This window comes from Phyllostomus discolor, chromosome 7 (genome assembly GCF_004126475.2).
Source record: "Phyllostomus discolor isolate MPI-MPIP mPhyDis1 chromosome 7, mPhyDis1.pri.v3, whole genome shotgun sequence".
Classification (NCBI taxonomy): domain Eukaryota; kingdom Metazoa; phylum Chordata; class Mammalia; order Chiroptera; family Phyllostomidae; genus Phyllostomus; species Phyllostomus discolor.
The window spans coordinates 91,225,377-91,247,632 of NC_040909.2; the positions used below are offsets into that span (position 1 = coordinate 91,225,377).

A 22,256-nucleotide genomic window follows, 5' to 3' on the forward strand; every position below is an offset into this window, starting at 1 on the left:
GTCCATGGGTCCTTTATTTATGTGTCTTTAGCCTTCCTCTTCTTTAACCTGTTATCCCACTTCCCCTCTCTCCTGTGGTCACTGTCAGTATGTTCCTTGTTTCCATACCTCTGGTTCTATTTTGCTCATTTGTTTGTTTTGTTTATTAGGTTCCACTTATAGGTGAGATCATATGGTATTTGTTTTTCATCATCTGGCATATTTCACTTAGCATAATGCTCTCCGGATCCATCAAAGCTGTCATGAAGGATAAGAGTTCCTTCTTTCTTTCTGCTGCGTAGTATTCCATTGTGTAAATGTACCACAGTGTTTGGATCTGCTCACTTACTGATGGGCACTTAGGCTATTTCCAGCACTTGGCTGTTGTAAATAACACTGCTATGAACATTGGGTGCATAAGTTCTTTTGAATTGGTGTTTAAAGATTCTTAGGGTATAATCCCAGCAGTGGGATCACTGGATCAAAAGGCAGTTCCATTTTTAGTTTTTTTGAGGAAATTCCATGTTTTCTACAGTGGCTGTACCAGTCTGCATTCCCACCAACAGTGTACCAGGGTTCCCTCTTCTCATCCTCACCAGCATTTGTTGTTTGTTTGAATTAAGCTCTTGTATGTCATATAAAACTGCTCAACTTTAAATGACTCAGCTTCCTCCATGCTCTGAAGAATTTTTGGCTTTGAGAGACTATAAAACTCCTGGAGCACTTAGTCATTTATTTACAGGCAATACCAACTCTTTGTGGCATGATTAGCAACTTGGTGGATTATCTGTGGTAAATATTATTAAAATATTTTTCTCTCTCCTCTCAATTCCATTTTCCATACATGCATACTGGCCTTGCTACCCAAATTGTGTCTACTGTAGGAAAGAAACTGAAATTTAATTATTTGTATCAGCTAAACATAATTAAGAACATAAACTATTTTATAACATCATCATGTATTCCTAATCCAATGTAAATGGCTTTGTACTGCCACCAGCTATGATGATTTATGGCACAGATTTTCATAGTTTTGTATTTTGAAAGACTACTGAGTTTATATACATAGAATTGTTTGGATATAAAATTATAAAATATTAGAATAAAATAATAATTTGTTTACAGTACCTTTGTCAAATCCCATTGAAATTTATTTATATACCCCTCAAAATTTGGGTGATACAAGGCCAATATTGTTTCTATTATTGTTGTGCTAATAATGAGCTCAACTATGAGGCAAATAACAATGTCTTTGTCCTTTGTACAAAAACTGACACTAATGAAACCTCATCAGAAGGACTTGTTCTTTTTAAATTATGAAATGGTTAAATATTGTGTTAAAACATTTTTAATAATACCTTGAATATCCCTCCTCACACATGCAGTCTTACTTTTCAAAATACTCCCTAACAGATCTCAAAGGTTTTATAATCATTCACTCATTAATTTTTTTGAAAGGCTACTATGTGAAAAGTATCATACTCAGAATGGAAACACAAAGACATTTGAGACCAAAACATGCCCTTTAAGTGGTTTACAATCTGTGTGGGTAGATGGGGGTAAGAGGGTGCAGAGAGATGGCACTTATTCACATATTTAAGAGTTGAAGTATGCACAGGGTTTAACAGAGGCGTGGGAAGAAGAGTTCATTCTGGTTATTGGGAGGGATGTCTGGAAATGCTCCTTAGAGGAAGATGACTTGTAAGCTGAACCTGGACACATAGGTGGGAAGAGAAGAAAAGGGATAGAGGAGTGACATTCTGGAAGAGGGATTTTAGGCACAGTCCTGGAAGTGGGAAGAAACCCTTTAAGATAGCTAAAGGATAATACAAGGGAAAGGGGCTGTGCAAGGGCGGTTTCAGAGGGGCCAGAAGCTGCTTGATGGGGTGCTGTGGGCAGTCAACATCAGTATCATGGAGAGTTGAATGCATCATTTGACAAGCATGCCAATCTGTGAATAATGTTAAAATATCACTATGGTTGTAAAGATGGAGAACATTTTATTTATTCTGACTGTCTCGAGGAGCAAAGGGAATGCGGGTGGAGGGAACTGTTTGATTCGCCACCTGGAGTCTGGAGGAGCCTCACAGAGCTTTGGGAAAAGGGTGGACCTGGTTAAAATTAGGACCTTTTTTCCCTCAGTTGCCTGCTGTTCTTGTTCTCTTCCATCCCCCGACACAGTGCTCAGACCTTCTACCCAGTAAGAGTCAAATGAACATTTCATACATAGTGGTATGTTTCTTCTTAAGCTATGTCAGCCTACCCCAGATTGTAATCAGTGCAGTGGGAGGTAGCAGTGGGTTTTGTCACTTTCACTGAATCTTACGGTGCCCTTCTCTGTTAAGGTAAGTGAATGTGCTTGCTGTCTGGTGTGTCATCAGGCAAAGGACACCTGTTCCAAAATGTTTAATGTGCATTGTAATGACATAAGGTAGACAGTTTTGAGGAGGTTTTTTCCTCTGTCTGAACTAACAATTACATGGTAAGAGCTTAATTTACATGCCTCCTCCCTACATTTCTTTGAGTACTGTGTTCAGTGGGCAGTTGCCAAGTAACTGAAAATATGTCTAGACACAGATGTCTCTATATTCAACCACAGGGTCAATTATCTGAGCTACAAAGTCAAATGTATGCCACCTCTGTGACAGGATTGTGCACAGAATAAGGTAAAGATAAAATGTTAAGATCTAAGGAAAGGGATATTCAAGTTCACTAGCTACTGGGACTTTTTTCACCAAAATAAATCATGTGTGCCTTCCTAAAAATAAACCTCCAATTAATAAGGGAAACTTTGGAAGAGAAAGGGTTAACAGCATGCCTAAGAGATGCCTCTATCAAATTCCTGGCATACATGCTACTAATCAGACCCCCCGCTAAAAACACTAGTGGTATTTTTTTTAAGTAAAAAGTAATAGAGAGCTGTTATCTGTGAAATGCTTTTAGCAGCTGTTCCAGTTTTCTGTTGCTGCACAAGAAACCACTTTCAAATTGAGTGACTCAAAACAATAATTTATTATTATCTTTCATCCCTCAGTGGGGTGATGTGGCTCAACTAGGTGATTTTCCTTGGAAACTTGTGGTTAGGTAGTATGCGGGTGGAAACATTTTCTGATGTGGCTGGCTGGACTCTACAATGGCTTACCCATACTACCAGTGGATGAGACTGGGAGCTCAGGGGGAGTTACCCACCTACACGAGGACTCTCCATGTTCTTTGGGCTTTCAAAGCATGACTCCAGAGGTCCAGGAGGGAGTGCCCCAACAGACCCAGGCCAATCTACACTCTGCAGTCACAGAATGATACTTGTGCTGTATTGTATTGGGACAAGGGCAACCCAGACTGAAAGGGAGGGAAAACAGACTCCACCTCTTAAAAATAGAACAGTAAAATGGTTATAGTGCAAAAGAGTTAGGAGAGATCAATGAGGACTTCTTTAAATAATGCAATCTGACATAGCAGGAATTGCCTGCTTTTTCTAGGTTTTCTATTGTGAATAAACTTGGTATTTATGGATTGATGGGAGCATCAATGTGAATGGTTATCTAAGCTGGGAAATCAAGGGATTTAATAGGTCTGCATTCATTGTTTAAATCTCTCACATTAAATCTCAACCAGCACATGTTTTAATGCAGCCTGGAGAAGACATTTTTGAGTTATATCTGTTGTCAGCAAACTATCATGATGGAGGTCCAGAGGATGTGCATCTTAGCCTTTACAGATCATATGGCCTCTGTTGAAACTACTCAGTTCTGCTGTTGTAGAGCACAGTTCTGCTGTATGTTATGTTATGGACAAAACATAAACAAATTAACATGGCTGTGTTCCAGTGAAACTTTAATTAGAAAACAAGCAGCAGGGTGGAGGATACTAGCCAGCAATATCCATCCTTGCTGTGGATGCTCGTTGAAACACGAGAAAAACATACACAGGGACAACTGAGTCCCATGGGGAAATAGGGATGAGACAGCCACTCTCTCTAGTGGAGAGCGTCCCGAGCCCCTGCCTGAGTAGGCCTTTATTAAGAATACAGACATATTTGGGGATTGCAGTCTGACAGGGAAGATCAAAAGGAATAGGTAGTTTTCAAAGGTGCTGATAGATCTCCTGTTGGGACTCTGGGCAAAGTTTGGGGTTTTATCACTTAAAAAGACTACAGGAATCCCTGGCTGGCGTAGTTCAGTGGATTGAGTGTGGGCTGTGAGCCAAAGTGTCGCAGGTTCAATTCCCAGTCAGGGTACATGCCTGGGATGCAGGCCATGATCCCCAGCAACCACAAATTGAGGTTTCTCTCTCTCTCTCTCTCTCTCTCTCTCTCTCTCTCTCTCTCTCTCTCTCTCCCCCTCCCTCCCTTCCCTCTCTAAAAATAAATAAATAAATAAATAAAATCTTTAAAAAAAAGACTATAGGACCTAAAAGGCTAGTTTTATTTCCTGCCCGTGCCTTCATATTCTAATTCAATAGCATCCTCCAGCAAGCAGATCTCACAGGATCTTGCATATTCTATGTCCCAGGCCTGATTACCACGGGGGTCTGCCGACTCTGGTCTGGACTGCACCACCCCTATCATTTCCACAGGCCTGAGTGAGGCAGAGGAGACAAAGGCAGCCAGGAGACTTGAATTTCTCACAACTAAGAACAAGGACTCAGGTTTTGACAAAGCAGAAGGGGCAGGGTTGATGTCCATCACCCCTTCATTTCCACAGCCCCAAGTCTCTTCCCTGAGGCCTCCTTGTGATCATGCCTGTCTTAGGCAATTCCTCCCATGGGAAATCTTACCTGTCATTGGCTAACTGATCAAGCATAGGAGGCCAGGCACAGAACAGGCAGCATTCATGCCAGGGAAATAAGTTTTGTCTCCTTAGTGGCTCCTGGTTTGGAGGTCTCTCACTCAGCCTAAGTCGAGGGGGGTTACAGCTTCCTGAGACCAGGCAGGACAGACCCCAACACAGCAGTCTGGATTTGGCCAGTGGGCCATCGTTTGCCAAGCCCTGATATATGATCTCTCCAAAGGAAGAACACTTAATCTGTGGCATGCTAGTGAATCAACAGTAAACTTGGTATTAGGTAAGATCTGTAAACTCTGTTGAGTCTAATTTAATCATTTGATTCACCTGGTTCCTTAGAGAGCCCCTTGAATGTCTATCACAATGCTTGTAAATAATAAGGATAGAAAATATCTGCAAATCAGCTGGTCAACAAATATTAACTGAATTGTTTGCAATTGTTGGCATAGTATTATATCATGAAGTTCAGGATTTTCTAGTTCAGTCGTATCCAAACTGATTGCACTTAGCTACAATAAAATAGAAAATGACAGAACATGTGTTTAACTTTTATTTATTTTTTTATATTTAGGTATAGTTGGTACACAATATTATACTAGTTTCAGGTATACAATGCAATGATTTGACATTTATATGTCTTACAATGTGATCACCACACTAAGTCTAGTAATTATCTATCAAAATATTATTGACTATATTTTCCTTCACTTTTTCATTATTTTCCACCCTGCCACCCTGGCAATATCTAGGTTGATCACTGTTTCTATGGGTTTGTTTTCCTTTTATTTTGTTTGTTCTTTTAGATTCTACATGTAACTGAAACAATATGGTACTTGTCTTTCTCTGTATGGTATTCGTCTTTTTCTGTCTGACTTATCTCACTTAGCATAATACCCTCTAAGTCCATCAAGTTTGTCACAAATGGCAACATTTCATCCTTTTTCATTCCTGAGTAATATTCCATTATTAAATGTAACATTACACTAAATTTATTTGATGCAAGTTTTATTAAACCAATTAGAGATTTTTAAATAATCATTGAGAATATATTGGGAGGGGAGAATAGCATTATGTATTTAAAAGAAACATCTTAGTGAAGGAGTTACTGAGAACTCAGGTGTCCAGAATGATGATAGGTCTTACATCTGTAAATGTGAAAAATACCCACAAGATGTGTACTCACAAGTACACATCTATGGAGCATGTGAAAATAATAAAGATATCTATATATTGCCCCTGCAATCCAGAGGTAACTTGTAATGAGTAGAGTTTCATACCTTACATAGAGTTCAAACAGACAGGACTTTATCCCCTGTTATGCTTGTATATGGTGTGGGCTCAGTGTAAGGAGGTTTTACTACTGGAGTTGATAGTGCAGTTTTCCAAAGTGCATGAAATGATAAAATAAATCCTATCTCAATGTATCTTTCTAACTAAACTAATCATAGGCCAAGTTGTAGCCCTTTTTAAAAGATGTTTTCTGCTATGCTCTGCTTGCCTCAACTTCCCTGTGCTCCCAGAATCACCATGGCAGGAAGCTCAGTAATCCATTCTGCTTATAATACACATTGTCTTTCTCTAGTTCAGATACATCTTCTCTACATCTGTTCTCTCCCCATCTCAAATCTGTTTGCTAAGTCCTACATTCAATATTTTACTCCTTATTTATAGGTTCATTCCAACCCTTAGGAGGCTCCAGCAATCTCTCCTGAAAACATTTTTAGCTTTCTATGCTTCATTTGCAGGTTTTCTGGCATCCTCACCATGATTCTGCTAGGACTGTGTCACTAACCCAAGCTTGACAGGGCATTTCTTAGTAATCTTAGATAATACCTTAATATGTCAGATTATCAATGTGTCTCCCATTCATTCCCACCTCAATATTTAACAGTAATGTCTAAATAAACTTTTAAATTTTCCAGCAAAACACTTAATACTAAATGCTTCCAGCTCAGCATTTTTCCCCAAAATATTTGATGTCCTGAAAAGCCCACTGTTTATTTGCTTTGTAGTTAAAATGCTATATTTCTAAAAAATTTCCACATGCTGGCTTCAAAATGATTTCATAATCAATAATTATATTAATACTTCTTTTTAAATTAAATTTATTGAGATGGCATCAGTTAATAGAATCACATAGATTTCAATTGTACATTTCTGTGATATGTGATCTGTATTTTGCATTGTGTGTACACCACCCAAAGTCAAATCATCTTCTGTCACCAAATATTTGGCCCTCTTTATTCTCCTCCCTCCTTCCACCCCCTTCCCTTCAGTAACCACCGTACTATTGTCTGTGTCTTTGAGTTTCAGTTTTATATCCACATGTAAGCAAAATTATATGGTTCTTAGCTTTTTCTGACTGACTTATTTAGCTTCACATAATATTCTCAAGGTCCATCTATGTTGTTACAATGGCAGTATTTCATCTTTTCTTATGGCTGAATAGTACTCTGTAGTATATATGTACCATATCATCTTTATCCAATCCTCTATTGAAGGACACTTTGTCTCCATGTTTTGGCCACAGTGATTAATGCTTCAGTGAATATAGAGGTGTATGTATCATTTTGAATAAATGTTTTTGAGTTTCATGGGTAGATACCCAGGAGAGGGATTGCTGGGCCATGTAGTAACTCTGTTGTTAAATTTTGAGAAACCAACAGACTGTTTTCCTTAGTGGTTGTTCCAGGCTATATTTCAATCAGCAGTGAATGAGGGATCTCTTTCCTCCACAACCTCTCCAAAATGTGTTTTCACTTGTCTTATTGATAATAGCCATACTAACAAGTGTGAGGTGGCATCTCATTGTAGTTTCTATTTGCATTTTCCTAATAGCTCATAAATTTTAACATCTTTTCATACACCTGTTGGCCATTTGTATGTCTTTTGAGGAGAGGTGTCTGTTCAGATCCTCTGCCCATTTTTAAATTGGATTGTTTTGTTGGTGCTGAATTTTATGACTTCTTTATATATTTTGGATATTAATTCCTTTTTAGAGCTATTGTTTGCATATGTCATCTCCCATTCAGTTGGTTGCCTTTTTGTTTTGTTGTCAGTTTCTTTTGCTCTGCATAAAGATTTTTAGTTTGATATAGCCCTATTCATTTATTTTTGCCTTTACCTCCCTTGCCTTTGGGGTGAAATTCATAAAATGTTCTTTATGATCAAAATCCATATGTTTAGTACCTATGTTTCCTTCCTAATGTTTCAGATCTTATATTTAGGTCTTTGACATATTTTGAATTAATGTTTTACATGGGGACAAACTGTAAACTAGTTTAATTCTTCTGCATGTGGCTTTCCAATTTTCCCAGCACCATTTACTGTGGAGGTTTTCTTTTTTCTCCATTTTGTGTTTTTGGCTCCTTTGTCAAAAAATTTTCACCCATATTCCTGTGGGTTGATTTCTATGCTCTCAATTTTGTTCCTTTGATCTCTCTGTGTGTTTTTCATCAAATAACATGCTGTTTTTATTAACATAGCTTGGTAGTTTAATTTGAAGTCAGGTAGTGTGATACCTTTGTTTTTGTTATGTTTTCTTAGGATTGCTTTGAGCACTTGGGGTCTTTTGTCTCCCATACATATTGATTATTTTTTGTTCTCTTTTTTAAAAAAGTAACATTGGGATTTTGATGGGGATTGTATTAAATCTGTATATTGCTTCAGGTCATATAGCCATTTCAGCTATGTTGATTCTTCCAGTCCATGAACACAATGATCTTATTTCATTTTGTCATTTTCAACCTCTTTTAATAATGCTTCGTAGTCTTCAGTACATGGGTCATCACTTTTTTAAGTTTATTTCTAGGTATTTTATTCTTTTTGTTGCAATTGCAAAAGGATATTTTCATTTCTTTTTCTGAAATTTTATGGTTAGTATATAGGAAATCAGTAGATTTTTGTATGTTGATTGTATATCCTACAACTTTACTGCATTTGTTTATTGTTTCTAACAGTATTTCGGTGAAGTCTTCAGGGTTTTCTATATACAGAATCATGTCATCTGTAAAAAGTGACAGTTTTACTTCTTTCCAGTTTGGATGATTTTTATTTTTTTCTCTTGCCTGATTATTCTAGCTAGAATGTCTAGAACTGTGTTGAATAAGAGTGGTGAGAGTGGGCATCTTTTTCTTGTTCCTGATTTTAGAGGAAAAGCTTTCAGTTTTTTGCCATTGAGTATGATATTCACTGAGGCTTTGTCTTTTGTGACCTTTATTTTGTTGAAATACATTCCTTTTATATCTATTTTATTGGGTGTTTTAATCATAAATTGATGTTATACCTTATCAAATGCTTTTATGCATCTATTGATAAGATCATATGATTTTTATCCTTTGTTTTGTTAATGTGGTACATTACATTGATTGATTTTTGTATGTTAAACTGCCCTTGTTCCCCTGGGATGAACCTCAGTTGATTGTGATGTATTATTTTTTAATGTATTGTGGTATTTGCTAGTATTTTATTTAGGATTTTTTCATCTGTATTCATTAGACATATTGGCCTGTAGTTTACTTTTTTTTTCTGTTATCCTTGCCAGATTTTAGTATGTTATATTCACTTTGTAAAATGTGTTAGGAAGTATTGCCTCTTCTTTGATTTTTCTGAAGAGTTTGAGAAGGGTAAGTATGAAATCTGCCAATGTTTATCTGGTCCTGAACTTTTATTTTTGGGAGGTTTTTGATGGTTGTTTCAATTTCTTCACTATTGATCATTCTAATTAGATTTTCGAATTCTTCATGATTCAGTCTAGGAAGGTTATATGTTTCTAGGAACTTATACATTTCTTCTAGGTTATTGAATTTGGTGGCACATAGTTTTTCATAGTTTTCTAGTATGATTCTTTGTATATCTGTGATGTCAGTGGTAACTTTTCTTTCATTTCTAGTTTGGTTTATATGAGTCTTTTCTCTTTTTTCCCTAGTGAGTCTAGCCAGAGTGTTGTCAATCTTATTAATTTTTTCAAAGAACCAACTCTTTGGTGTATTGATTTTGTGTATAGTCTTTTTGTTCTCAATTTCAATTCTCTAATTTTATAATTTACTTTCTTCTGCTGACTTTCACTTGTTTTTGTTCTTTTTCTTCTAGTTCTTTGTGGTATAATGTAGATTGTTTACTTGGGATTTCTCTTTGGTTCACAGGCCAGCATTCAATCCACTGAGCCACACCAGCCAGGGCTACTTGGGATTTCTCTTGCTTCTTGAAATAGGCATACAATAGTATAAACTTCCTTCTTTGTACTGCTTGTGTTGCATCTGAGAAATTTTGATATGTCATATGGTCATTTTCATTTATCTCCATATATCTTTTGATCTTGCCTTTTATTTCTCTTTTGACCTAGTCTTTTTTTGTAGTATGTTGTCTAATGCCCACGTATTTGTTGGTTTCTTTAATTCCTTTTTGCAGGTTGGTTTTGTAACCTACCACATGGTTTATTCTTGAGAATGATACATGTATACTTGAGAAGGTATAATCTGAAGTTCTGGGATGAAAGGTTCTATAAATGTCAATTATGTTCTTTTGGTCTAATGTGTCATTTAAAGCTAATATTTATTTATTGATTTTCTATTTGGAAGATCTATCTAGAATTGTCTATAAAGTTCCCTAGCTATTACAGTGTTTTTCTCAGTTCACCCTTTAGTTCTGTTAGTAGTCACTTTATATATTTCTGTGCTTACTGATTGGGTGCATATATATTGTGTTACGTCTTCATAATGTAGTGTACCATGTTATAAAGTGTCATTATAAAATGTCCATCTTTGTCCCTTGTTATCTTTGTTATCTTGAAATCTATTTTGTCAGATGTAAGTATGGCTACACCTGCTCTTCCATGCATGTTATTTGCTTGAACAATCATTTTCTACCTCTTCACTTTGAGTCTAACTTTGTCTTTGCAGCTTAGATGGGTCTCTTGAAGACAGCATACAGTAGTGTTTTTTAAATATAATTTATTAATTATACAATTACAGTTGTCCTAATTTTCCCTCTTTGTCTTCCTGCACTTGGTATCCCCCATTCCCTCCAGCAATCCCCCAACTTAGTTCATGTCCATGGGTTATACATATAAGTTCTTTGGCTACTTCATTTCCAATATTGTGCTTAACATAGCCCTGTCTAGTTGCTACCTACCAATTTGTACTCCATAATCCCTGCACCTTTTCCCCCACTCCTCCCTTCCCCCTCCAAATTGATAATCCTCCAAATTGTACTCCACAATTCCTGCACCTTTCCCCCATTTCTCCCCTTCCCCTTCCAGATTGATAACCCTCCAAATAACCTTCATATCTGTTATTCTGTTTCTGTTCCACTTGTTTACTTAGTTTGGTTTTTGTTTTTGAGTCAATTATTGATAGTTGTAAATTTATTGCCTAGTTGTAAAGATAGTTGTAAAGATAGTTTTTATCTTCTTTTTCTTAAATAAGTCCCTTTAACGTTTCATATAATAATGGCTTGGCCATGATGAACTTCTTTGTCTTCACCTTGTCTGGGAAGCACTTTATCTGGCTTTCAATTTTTAATGATAGCTTTGCTGGATAGAGTAATCTAGGTTGTAGGTCCCTGTTTTTCATCATTTTGAATACTTCTTGCCAGTCCCTTCTAATCTGCAAAGTTTCTTTTGAGAAATCAGCTGACAGTCTTATGGGAACTCCTATGTAGGTAACTCTCTGCTTTTCTCTTGCTGCTTTTAAGATTCTTCTTTATCTTTTAACCTTTAACATTTTAATTATGATGTATCTTGGTGTGGTCCTCTTTGGGTCCATCTTGTTTAGGACTCTCTATGCACCCTTGACTTGTATGTTTACTTTTTCACCAAATTAGGGGAATTTTCTTTCATTATTTTTGTAAATACGTTTTCAATTTCTTGCTCCTTCTCTTTCTCCTCTGGCACCCCTGTGATTTGAATGTTGGTACATTGGAAGATGTCCCAGAAGTTCCTTATCTTATCATCATTTTTTTGATTATTTTTTATTCTAGCTGTTCTAATTGAATGTTTTTTTCTTCCTTATGTTCCAAACCACTAATTTGATTCTCAGCTTCATTCCCCCTCTATTTCTTTATTTCCCTTAGTGTAAACATCATTTCTGCCTCATTCACTTTTATGCTGTTGAAGTACCCAATGAGTTACTTGAGCATCCTAATATCCAGTCTTTTGAACTCTGCATCTTATAGATTGCATATCTCCAGTTTGTTTAATGCTTTTTCTGGAGTTTTGTTTTGTTCTTTCATTTAGGCCATATTTCTTTGTCTTCTTATTTTGGCAGCGTCTCTGTGTTTGTTTCTGTGTATTAAGTAGAACTTCTTTGATTCTTTGTGTTAGTGGCATGGCCTATTGTAGATAAGTTCACCAGTAAGTTGGGTCAGGTAGAGCCTTAGGTAATTGCCAGGGGAAGGCAACCGTTGTCTCCATTCTGTGGCTCTGTGTGGGAGAGGGCTTGAATATGGGACAATGCTGCAGCTTGGCCTCTAGTGTTTTTTCTGGGAGGAAGTTGTCCCCTGGAACTCACCCTGATGCCAGTCACTTCAATCTCCCCATATGCCACCTGTGCCTTTCTAGCTGTTGCCCTGGTGTTGAATTCCAGATGGAGTGAGTCTGCAGAAGTCCTAAATCCATTGCAGGCTTTCTAAGAAGAGATTCCTGAGAATCCTGCAGTTTCTTCTGCTGCCCCAACCCCCACTGGTTTTTACAGCCAGAATTTTTGGAACTTATCTTTCTGGCACTATAACCCTGGGCTAGGTGATCTGGTGTGGTGTGGTGATCCATCATTCCTGTGGCAACCCTCCCAGTTTTATCCATTAAACATGGGTGTAGGAAAACCCATTTCACATCTCTGCGCCTTTCTGCACCTATCTGCATGGCTCCATGTCTGTGTTCTTCCTACCTGTCTGAATGAATTCAGCTTCTTTAATTCCTTGTTAGACTTTTTTACAGGTAAATTTTCTGATGATTTTTGGTGATATTTGTTTTATAGTCTAGTTGTAATTTTTGCTGTGGTTGTGCCAGGATGCAAGCCATACTTACCTACACCTCTATCTTGACCAGAAGCCCCCGGTTGTGTTTTGTTTTTTGATCCAGTCTGTTACTCTGTGCCTTTTATTGGTGAATTCAGTCCATTTCTATTCAGGAAAATTATTGATGTATGAGGATATCCTATAGCCCTTTTATCTTTTGTTTTTTTGGGGGGTGTTTTTTGGTAGCTTTGTGCTTCCATTGGTTCTTTTTCTTTATGTTCCTCACTGCTGTTTTTGTTTGGTGGTATTACATACTTACTTTCTCTGTTTCCTTTTTTAAAGCTATGTGTCTCAATTTTTGTGTATGTGTGGTTGCTATTAGGTTTATGAAAAATGAATTTTGGCATATACAGTAATTCTTTTTCTTTTGAATGTGATCTCCATCATCCTTTGCAAATTCAGAACTTTAATCCCTCCCTTTTTATGATTTTGTTGTCACAAATTATTCCTGTTTATGCTGTGAATTTGTTGGTGATTTTACTAGTGATTTTGTGACTTTTCCCCTTTTTTCAGGTAGAATAATGCCCTTCAGTATTTCCTGCAATGGAGGGCTCCTAATGATAAATTTCCTCAGTTTCTATATGTCTGGAAAAGTTTTTACTTCTCCTTCATATTTAAAGGATAACTTAGCTGAATATTTTGTTCATGGCTGTCAGTTTGTCTGTTTCAGTAGTTTATTTCTGAAAGTTTGAGTATTCGGTTCCACTCTCTTCTGGATTGTAGAATTCCTGCTGAGAAGTTTGATAATAACCTAATCAACTTTATAGGTTACTTTCTTTCTTTCACTGGCTGACTTGAGAAGTCTTTTTTTGTCATTAATTTTTGATAGCTTTAAAACAATGCCTTGTTGAAGGGATCTTTGGATTGAGGTAACTAGATGTTCTGTTTGCTTCTTGGCTTTAAGGGTCTAGTTTTTTAAATAAGTTTGGGAAGTTCTCATCAACTATTTGTTTGAAGAGGCTCTCTATTCCCTTTCACTCTCTTCTTCTGGTATGCTTATTGTTCTTATATTGTTCTTTATGATTAAGTCAGCTGATTCTCACAGAAAAAAACTTCATGCTCAAGTCTTTTCTTCCCTCAGTATCATTTCTAGGTTTCTATCTTTGATATCAATAATTATTTCCTGTATCTGATGTACTATACTTCTAATGCTTGTTAGTTCATTCTTGATTTTTTCTTTATTGAGTTATTCATCCCCAGAATTTTTGTTTGGGTTTTTCTAAAGTTTCAATACCTTTGATAAACTACTCATTGTGTTCATTAATTTGCTTTCTGACTGTATTAAATCACCTGTCTGTATTTTCTTGCATCCCATAGAGTATTTTCAGAACTGCAGTCTTGAACTCTCTGCCATTTATGTCACATATTATCTTGTGTTTGAGTCTGTTTTCTGGAGTTTTGTTTGTTTGTTTTTAATGAGTTCCTTCTCTGTCTAGAAATCTCTGTATGAATGGCACTTCTCTAGCAGATTACTACAAAGAGGTCTTTCTATTATTTTTCCAGTAGATGGCATTAAATCACAACTTTTTTTTAGCTCTGTGAATCTCAATGCAGACCCCAGTAGTGCCTTTGGCTGTGGTTAGTGTAGCTGTGATGCATGGGGGTGGAGTTGGCTAGGGGAACTTAGCAGACTTCTTTGTTTTGCCCTCTTGGTTATGATGACCGAATCTTTGACAGGTATCCCCTGTGCCCTGACCCAGGATGAGTAACAGAATATACCCTTTGCTCAGGGAAAATTGTGATTCTGTAGTGTTAGTTCTTGGGTTTGTAGGTAGTGTGTTTTGAAACCCAACACCAAGGGCAAACAAAGGGAAGTTCTGGTGATCTATGGTGGCAGGACTTTTTCCCCTGCCTGGAATGCCAGCTACCCAATAACCACAGCAGCACCCCAGTGTCGTGTCCTTGCCCAGATCCCTGGGCTCAGCTGCAGCTCACACTGCTCACTCCTGCAGTAATACCCATCAAATCTCTGTGTTCCTCCTGGCTGAAAGGAGTGCCAGCCACAGCTGGATTTCTCCTCTCTCCCACTTGAGCCCTATGGTGAGCTCCCAGCTTCAGACTGTGTCTGTGGTTCGTCTCAGCCCTTCTCTCTATTCTCCTCTTCTATTTGTTCTCATTTGCCCTTTAGATGCTCTAGTGTGCAGATCTCTCAGGTGTGCCTGTACATTGTTCAGAGAATCTTTGCTGAGTTATAGCTGCTCAAATTGTTGAAACATCAATAGGAGAGACAAAGAGGATATCTCACACCATTTATCTTATGCCACTCCTTAGCCTTGACTTCACAAGTTATTTATTTCACAAGTAGATTAAGTAGAATTTCTCATTTGCTTATATTAATAAGGTTTTCCTCCACAATTTTATATTTATTTATTTTTTCCTTTGCAGAAGGAGATTGGAAGGTGACCATTGTCACTGGGGATCTTGAAAATGCAGGCACCTCAGCAACAGTATCCCTTTATGTCTATGGAGAAGCAAGATGTTCAGGTCCAATTATTTTAGGTTCTGGAAAACACCAGCTGTTTAACCCCAACAGTGCAGACATATTCAAGGTAAAGTTGATATACTATAACCTTCTTGTTAAGATATCTTATGATACACATTCCCTAAAATGAAATAGAGAATTTTTCTGTTTGCTTTGCATTTGTGTATCTTGATAAACATAAAATTGATTTATCCTAAGGGAGTCGGAAAACAAGAGTAAAAATGGAAATAGAAGTGTTTAATTCTTACCCACTTTTCATTTGCCTAAAGGCAGCAAAGTGTATGCACATTAAAGTATCTAAAAATTAGAGTGGAAAATGTACTTCTCATCCACTATCAGGTTAAATATTTCCATTTTTGACTCTTTTCTTGCCCTTGTTCACGTCTGTGGAGTATGATGCTATGATGAAAGGTGATGAGCCTTGTGGCTAAGACATGGTCTGAGGAGTCAGGTGGTCAAGATTTGAGTGCTGACTTCAGCAGTTACTAGCTTGTGATTTTGGCAATTATTGAATTTCTATGTTTCAATAACATTTACTTCAGAGGGTTATCATGATGATTAATGAATTAATCCATATAGAGCATTTAGTGCAGTGCCTGAAATCCTCAATGAATGTTTGCTGCACAGCCTTGTAGCATCTTATTTACAAAAGGAGCTACATAGTCTTCACAATTATACATTTTATTAACTAAATATTGAGTATATGAATTTACCATTTCACTTGCTATTAATAGATATTTAAATGGCTTCTAGAGTCTTACTATTATAAACAATACTATAATGAACATATTTTTTACCTTAGTTTCTTTTTTTCTAACCAAACCTATCTTATTTCCTTGTAATAAATTCTGAGAAATTAGATTACTTTTGATCCATTCTGACAAAGTCCTTTTTAAAGGTGCCTAATTTATAGCACTGTGCCTGGCATAACATAGTAAGCAATTGGTAAATTTTAATTCTTATTAAATTATTAATCCATACCCCAAATTATGGTTTCTGTCATACATAGTATTTAATTATTTAACATATTTTTTAATCCTCACCCAAGGATATGTTTATTGATTTTACAGAAAGAGGAATGGGGCAGGGGGAGAGAGAGAGAGACAGAAACATTGATGTGAGAGAGAAAATTTTGTCGATTGCTTCCTATAGGTGTCCTGACCAGGGATTGAACCTGCAGCCTAGGTATGTACCCTGACAGGGAATCAAACCCACAACTTTTTGGTATATGGGATGATGTTCCAACCAACTGAGCTACCTAGTAAGGGCAGTATTTAATATTTTTAAATTAAAATTTGTCAATACCTTTTTGCAAGTTACAGTATATGACTGTGGATCTGTGCAAGTTATCTGTGCCTGTTACATTTTATTTTAAAAGATGTATTAACTGGCTGGCGTAGCTCAGTGGATTGAGCTCGGGCTGTGAACCAAAGTGTCGCAGGTTCAATTCCCAGTCTGGGTGCATGCCTGGGTTGAAGGCCATGACCCCCAGCAACTGCACATTGATGTTTCTCTCTCTCTCTCTTTCTCCCTCCCTTCCCTCTCTAAAAATAAATAAATAAAATCTTTAAAAAAAGATTTATTAAAATATAATTGGCATACCATAACATGCATTCATGAAAATATAGGTCATGGTACTTAGTATATTCATAGGTATACAACCATCACCACACTGTAATTTTAGAATACTTAATAGTTTTTAAAATTTATTTAATTGTATTTTACTATTACCATTTAGTCTCTTTATACCCCCACCTATAGCTACCACCTTGTTGTCCACAATTATTCCAAAAGAAAGCCCATACCCATTAGCAGTAAATTTTCAATCCACTATCCTTCAGCTTTAGGAAACCAGGAATCATCTTCCTATCTCTGTAAATTTGCCTGTTCTAAATAGTTTGTATAAATGGAGTCATAAACATGGAGATTATGTGTATGTGTCTTTTCCCTTTTACTTAGAATAATATGTTAGGGTTAATCCATTTTATAGCATGTATAAATATTTCATTCCTTATGGCCACATAAATATCCGTTGTATGGTCATATCATATTGTATTTATCTACTTGTCAGTTAATTTGGATTGTTTTTACTTCTTACCTATGAGTATGATTATTATGAACAATGCTGCTATGAATATCCACATACATGTTTTTGTGTAGATAAATGTTATGATTTCTCTTGGGTAGATACCTAGGAATAGAATTATTATATCATTTGTTAACTCTATGTTTAACACTTTGAGGAATTGTCAAACTGTTTTCCATGGTACCTAAACCATTTTCACATTTTCACCAGTAATGTATGAGGGTTCCTGTTCCTCTATGTTTTCACAGAAATTTGTTATTGTCTGTTTTTTATTCTGTTCATCTTAGTGGGTATGAAGTAATGTTTCATTGTGATTTTGATATTCATTTCCTTAGTGACTAATTATGTTGAGCATCTTTTTTGGGCTAGTTGGGCATTTGCATGTTTTCATTGGAGAAATGTTTATTCAAATCCTTTCATTTTCATTGGATTATTTAGTATTTTCACTAATGAGTTGAGTTTTTAAATATATTTTAAATATGAGTCTCTTATTACATATATGCCTTATAAACACTTTCTTCCATTTTTTGAGTTGTCTTTTAATTTTCCTTTTTAATTATATTATATAGATTATGCTATTACAGTTGCCCCCATTTTCTCCCTTTCCCCCTTCCACCCAGCACCCCACTCCCTCAGGTAGTGCCCACAACTTTGTTCATGTCCATGGGCCATGTATAAAAGTTTTTTGGCTTTTCCATTTTCTCAACTGTACTTCATATCCACATGACTATTCTGTAACTACCAACTTGTGCTTCTCAATTCCTTCACCTTTACACCCATTCTCGCAATCACTCCTCCCATGTAGCTGCCATTAAACTGTTCTTCATATGTATTATTCTGTTTCTGTTCTGCTTGTTTGCTTAATTTGTTTTTTAGCTTCAATTTTTAATAGATACATATTTATTGCCATTTTATTTGTTCATAGTTTTGATCTTTTTCTTAAACAAGTCTCTTTAACATTTCATGTAATAATGGCTTGGTGATGATGAAACCCTTTAGCTTTTTCTTATCTGGGAAGCTCTTTATCTGCTCTATAATTATTAATGATAACTTTGCTGGATACAATAATCTCAGTTGTGGGTCCTTGCTTTTCATCATCTGACTATTCCTTGCCAATCCCTTCTAGCCTGCAGAGTTTCTTTTGAGAAACTGGCTGACAGTCTTATAAGAACTCCCTTGTAGGTAACTAACTGCTTTTTTCTTGCTGCTTTTAAGATTGTCTCTATACTTTTAACTTTTAGTGTTTTGATTATGATGTGCCTTGGTGTGGTCCTCTTTGTGTCCATCTTGTTTGTGACTCTCTATTTCCTGGACTTGTATGTCTATTTCCTTCACCAAATTAGGGAAGTTTTCTCTCATTTCTTTCAAATAGATTTCCACCTTCTTGCTCCTTTTCTTTCCCTTTTGGCACCCGTATGATGTGAATATTGGAACACTTGGATTTGTCCCAGAGACTCCTTTTACTATCCTTGTTGTATTTTTTTTTTGGCGGGGGGGGTTCTTTTTTCTTTTTGCTATTGTGATCAGTTTTTTTAGTTCATTATGTTCCAAATATTAGATTTGATTCTTGGCTCTATCCAGTCTACTGTTGTTCCCTATAAAGTATTTCTTTTTATTTCAGTTAGTGAATCCTTTATTTCTGATTAGACTTTTTTTATGCTGTTGATGTACTCACTAAGTTCCTTGAGTGTCCTTATAAGCAGGGTTTTGAACTCTGCATCTGAAAGATTGCTTATCTTCACTTTGTTTAGTTTTTTTTTTCTGTAGTTTTGTTGTATTCTTTCCATCAGGCCATGCTTCTTTGTCTTCTCATTTGGCAGCCTCTTTGTGTTTTTTTCTATGTATTAGGTAGAGTTGCTATGACTAGGAAGTCATGTCTTGGTAACATGGCCTAATACAGTAAGTGTCTTGTGGGATCCAGTGGCACAGCCTCCCCTATCACTCAAGCTGAGTACTCACAGTACACCCTCTGTGTGGGCTAAGTATGTTCTTTTCTTGTTTTTGAGCCTTGATTTGCTGTTGGCAGGTCAGTGGGACAGATTTATCCAGGCCATTCAACTGCAAGGACTGCTATGACTACAGATTACCAAACTTCACCCTCTGTGGTTGATCAGCTATGCAGGGCCAGCTTCACAGAGCAGGTCTACTTCAGCAGGGCTCTGATACCTTCTTGTGTTCTATATGGGTCCGCTTGGCATAAGCTATCAAGCAATCAGCAGCTGGCTGCTTATTATGCTGTACTTGGAAGTGCCCTATTGAGGCCAGGCTGTGAACCAAGGCCAGCTGCTGCTAGTGCCAGGACTGGGGCCACTTAACAAGATATGGGGCTCACTGATGCCAGCTTTTTCTTCTTTGAGATGATTTAGGAAGATCAGAACCATGTACAAAAATAAGCCATTTGTATCAAGAAATCACTATTAACCACTTGGGTGAGCCTTTAAGTTGGGTGGGGCAGAGAGTCTCAGGGATCACTGGGGAGGAGCAAACAATGTGAGTCAGATTGATAAAGTCTCAGATACGGTGCTCTGTGGCTTTGTTGGAGTGGGACTCACAGAGGAACAATGGCTTCTGCCAGCATTTCTGGCTTGGAAAAAGCTGTCCCCCAGCTCTCACCCTGATGCCAGATGCTTCACTTCCTTCCTATATGCCACTGGTGCCTTTTAAGCTGTTGCTCCAGTGTTGAAGCTCAAAGTGAGTGAGTCTGAGCAAATCTATGTACAGGTTCTTTAAGAGTAACTGCCTGGGAATCTAGCCTTTTCTTCTCATGACTGAATCTGTACTGGTTTTTACAGCCAGAAGCCATGGGGATTTATCTTCCTGGCACTGGAACTGTGGGCTGGGAAGCCTGGTGTGGGGCTGGGACCTTTGCTCCCAAGATATTCCTGCTGATTTTTTCCACTATACATGGGTGTGGGGCCAGCCTATTCCACATATTTCCATCTCCACCCCTCATACCAGTCTGAATGAATGTGTTTTTTTCTTTAGTTCTGTGATTACAGAACCTCCATCCAACTGGATTTCTCCTGGCTCTGAGTGACGGTTGTTCTAAAAGTTAGTTGTAATTTTGATGTGGTAGTGTGAGGTGGCAAACCATGTTTACCTGTGTTGTCATCTTGGAGATCTAGCTCTTATATAATTCTTTATTAGTTTCAATTTGGAGAAATTAGTTTGGAGAAACTGTCACACTATGACAGTGGCATCCAAGCATCCATTGCTAGTAGATTGTGGAGCAATGATTCAAACCTCTGTCTGCAATCTGCTTCCAGATTCCAGGCAGTTAGAAATGAGCAGAATAAGGACAATGGGGCAGATACAGTAGATCACCAGGGTGGAAAGCCCTAGGTGCCTTATAATGCGCAAAACTGGGGAAACAAAGACCTTGCCTCTAGGGTTACCTTTCTTCCCCTAGCAAATCCACTCTTAATTTTCTTGATGGTATGAATTTTAATTATGTCTGGTGTCATTTTAATTCAACCTGAAAGATTCCCTTTAGTATTTCTTATATGGAATTTCTGCCAGTGATGAATTCTCTGGTTTTTCCTTTATCTAGGAGTGTCTTAATTTGCATGTAAAATTCTTGGTTGGCAATTTTTTTCATCCAGCTTTTTGAAGATGTCATCCTACTGCTTTCTGGCTTTCATGATTTCTGATGGGAAGTTGGCTGTTGATTTTATTGAAAATACCTTGTATGTGATGAAATTTTTTGCTGCTTTTAAGATTCCTTGCTTTTGGCTTTCAATGGTTAGCCTATGTAAAATGTCTTCCTACAGTTTTTCTCAGCTACAATATTTTCAGTGTTGCTGTTTTTAAGGATATTGTGGAGCTGGGTAGAGATAAATGGAAATAGATCAAATTACAGTGCACAAACCCTTCTGTTCTTACCAAGGTTCATAGCAGTTTTTGAATAAATGCTCTTCAGATTGTTTCAAGACTTTGATTAATTTCCAGAGTCTTAAAATTTTTATTTCAATAATTTTGTCATTATTCTATGGAGGAACGTATTTACAGAAGCCCTCAATATGACATTCTTGAAGTATTTTTCTACCTATTTTTATCTTCATTATATTTTGCTCTATATTATTGAAATTTCTATTTCTGTATAAATATTGTTTATTTATGGCTGTGATTCTATTATCTCCTGAAGATAAGAAATAGCTCAAAGTAAATATGACTTTGAGACTAAAATATGTCATATGACTAAATCCAATGGAAATTAACAGCCATCAGCCAAGTGGAGTTGAACCATTAACTATCTCATTACTGTCAAAAGAGTCAAAATTTTCCTTTTGTATAACTGGTTCATGATATATGTGTCAATCTAGGGAAACTCTAATGTTCCCCTGACCCAGTCACAGGTCTTGAAGGGGCACTTGAGTGTAGGATGGTAAACAGCATAGAGGAGGATTCTAGTTTCAAGAAAGGAATTACAAAGTGATGGAAGACCATATAGTAATTTTGGTAGCTACCCTTCATAGACTATAGAGTGAGCCAGCATATAGGAGGACCTGAAATTTCATTGAGAGCTAGGCTGAAGGAAATGAAGCATCCTCAGAAAAATAACCAAGACAGAAATCAGAACAAACTGTTCATTATAGCAGAAAATTTTAAGAAAGTAGTCAGAGGGGATTTCCTAGACTGCAGGGGCTAGACCTCATTCATTTGCTAAATATTGAATCTTATCAATTGACTAGAATACACCAGGCACTCATGAATATCTGTGGAAAGCATGAAAGTTTAATGAAAATTACTTTGCTAGAATTTGTTTAATATTTGTTGCTTTTACCTGAGGCATTCATTGTTGAAATATTCTTGTGATCATTCTCACCTTGAGGGCATAATAAAGGCATCCTATGTATCTTGTATGGTTATTATTTACTTATAAACCTTCCCAGAGATCTAGCTGAGCTTTCTA

The 22,256-nt window shown here is 36.9% G+C and overlaps 1 protein-coding gene across 1 annotated transcript in view; it reads left to right on the forward strand.

Moving 5' to 3' along the window:
* The window catches only part of RP1 (RP1 axonemal microtubule associated), a 310,652-nt gene that overhangs the window by 210,746 nt on the left and 77,650 nt on the right, over positions 1 to 22,256 (forward strand). Inside the window, 1 exon segment of the mRNA XM_036031115.1 lies at positions 15,162 to 15,325. Within this exon segment, the coding sequence (XP_035887008.1) occupies positions 15,162 to 15,325 (164 nt within the window).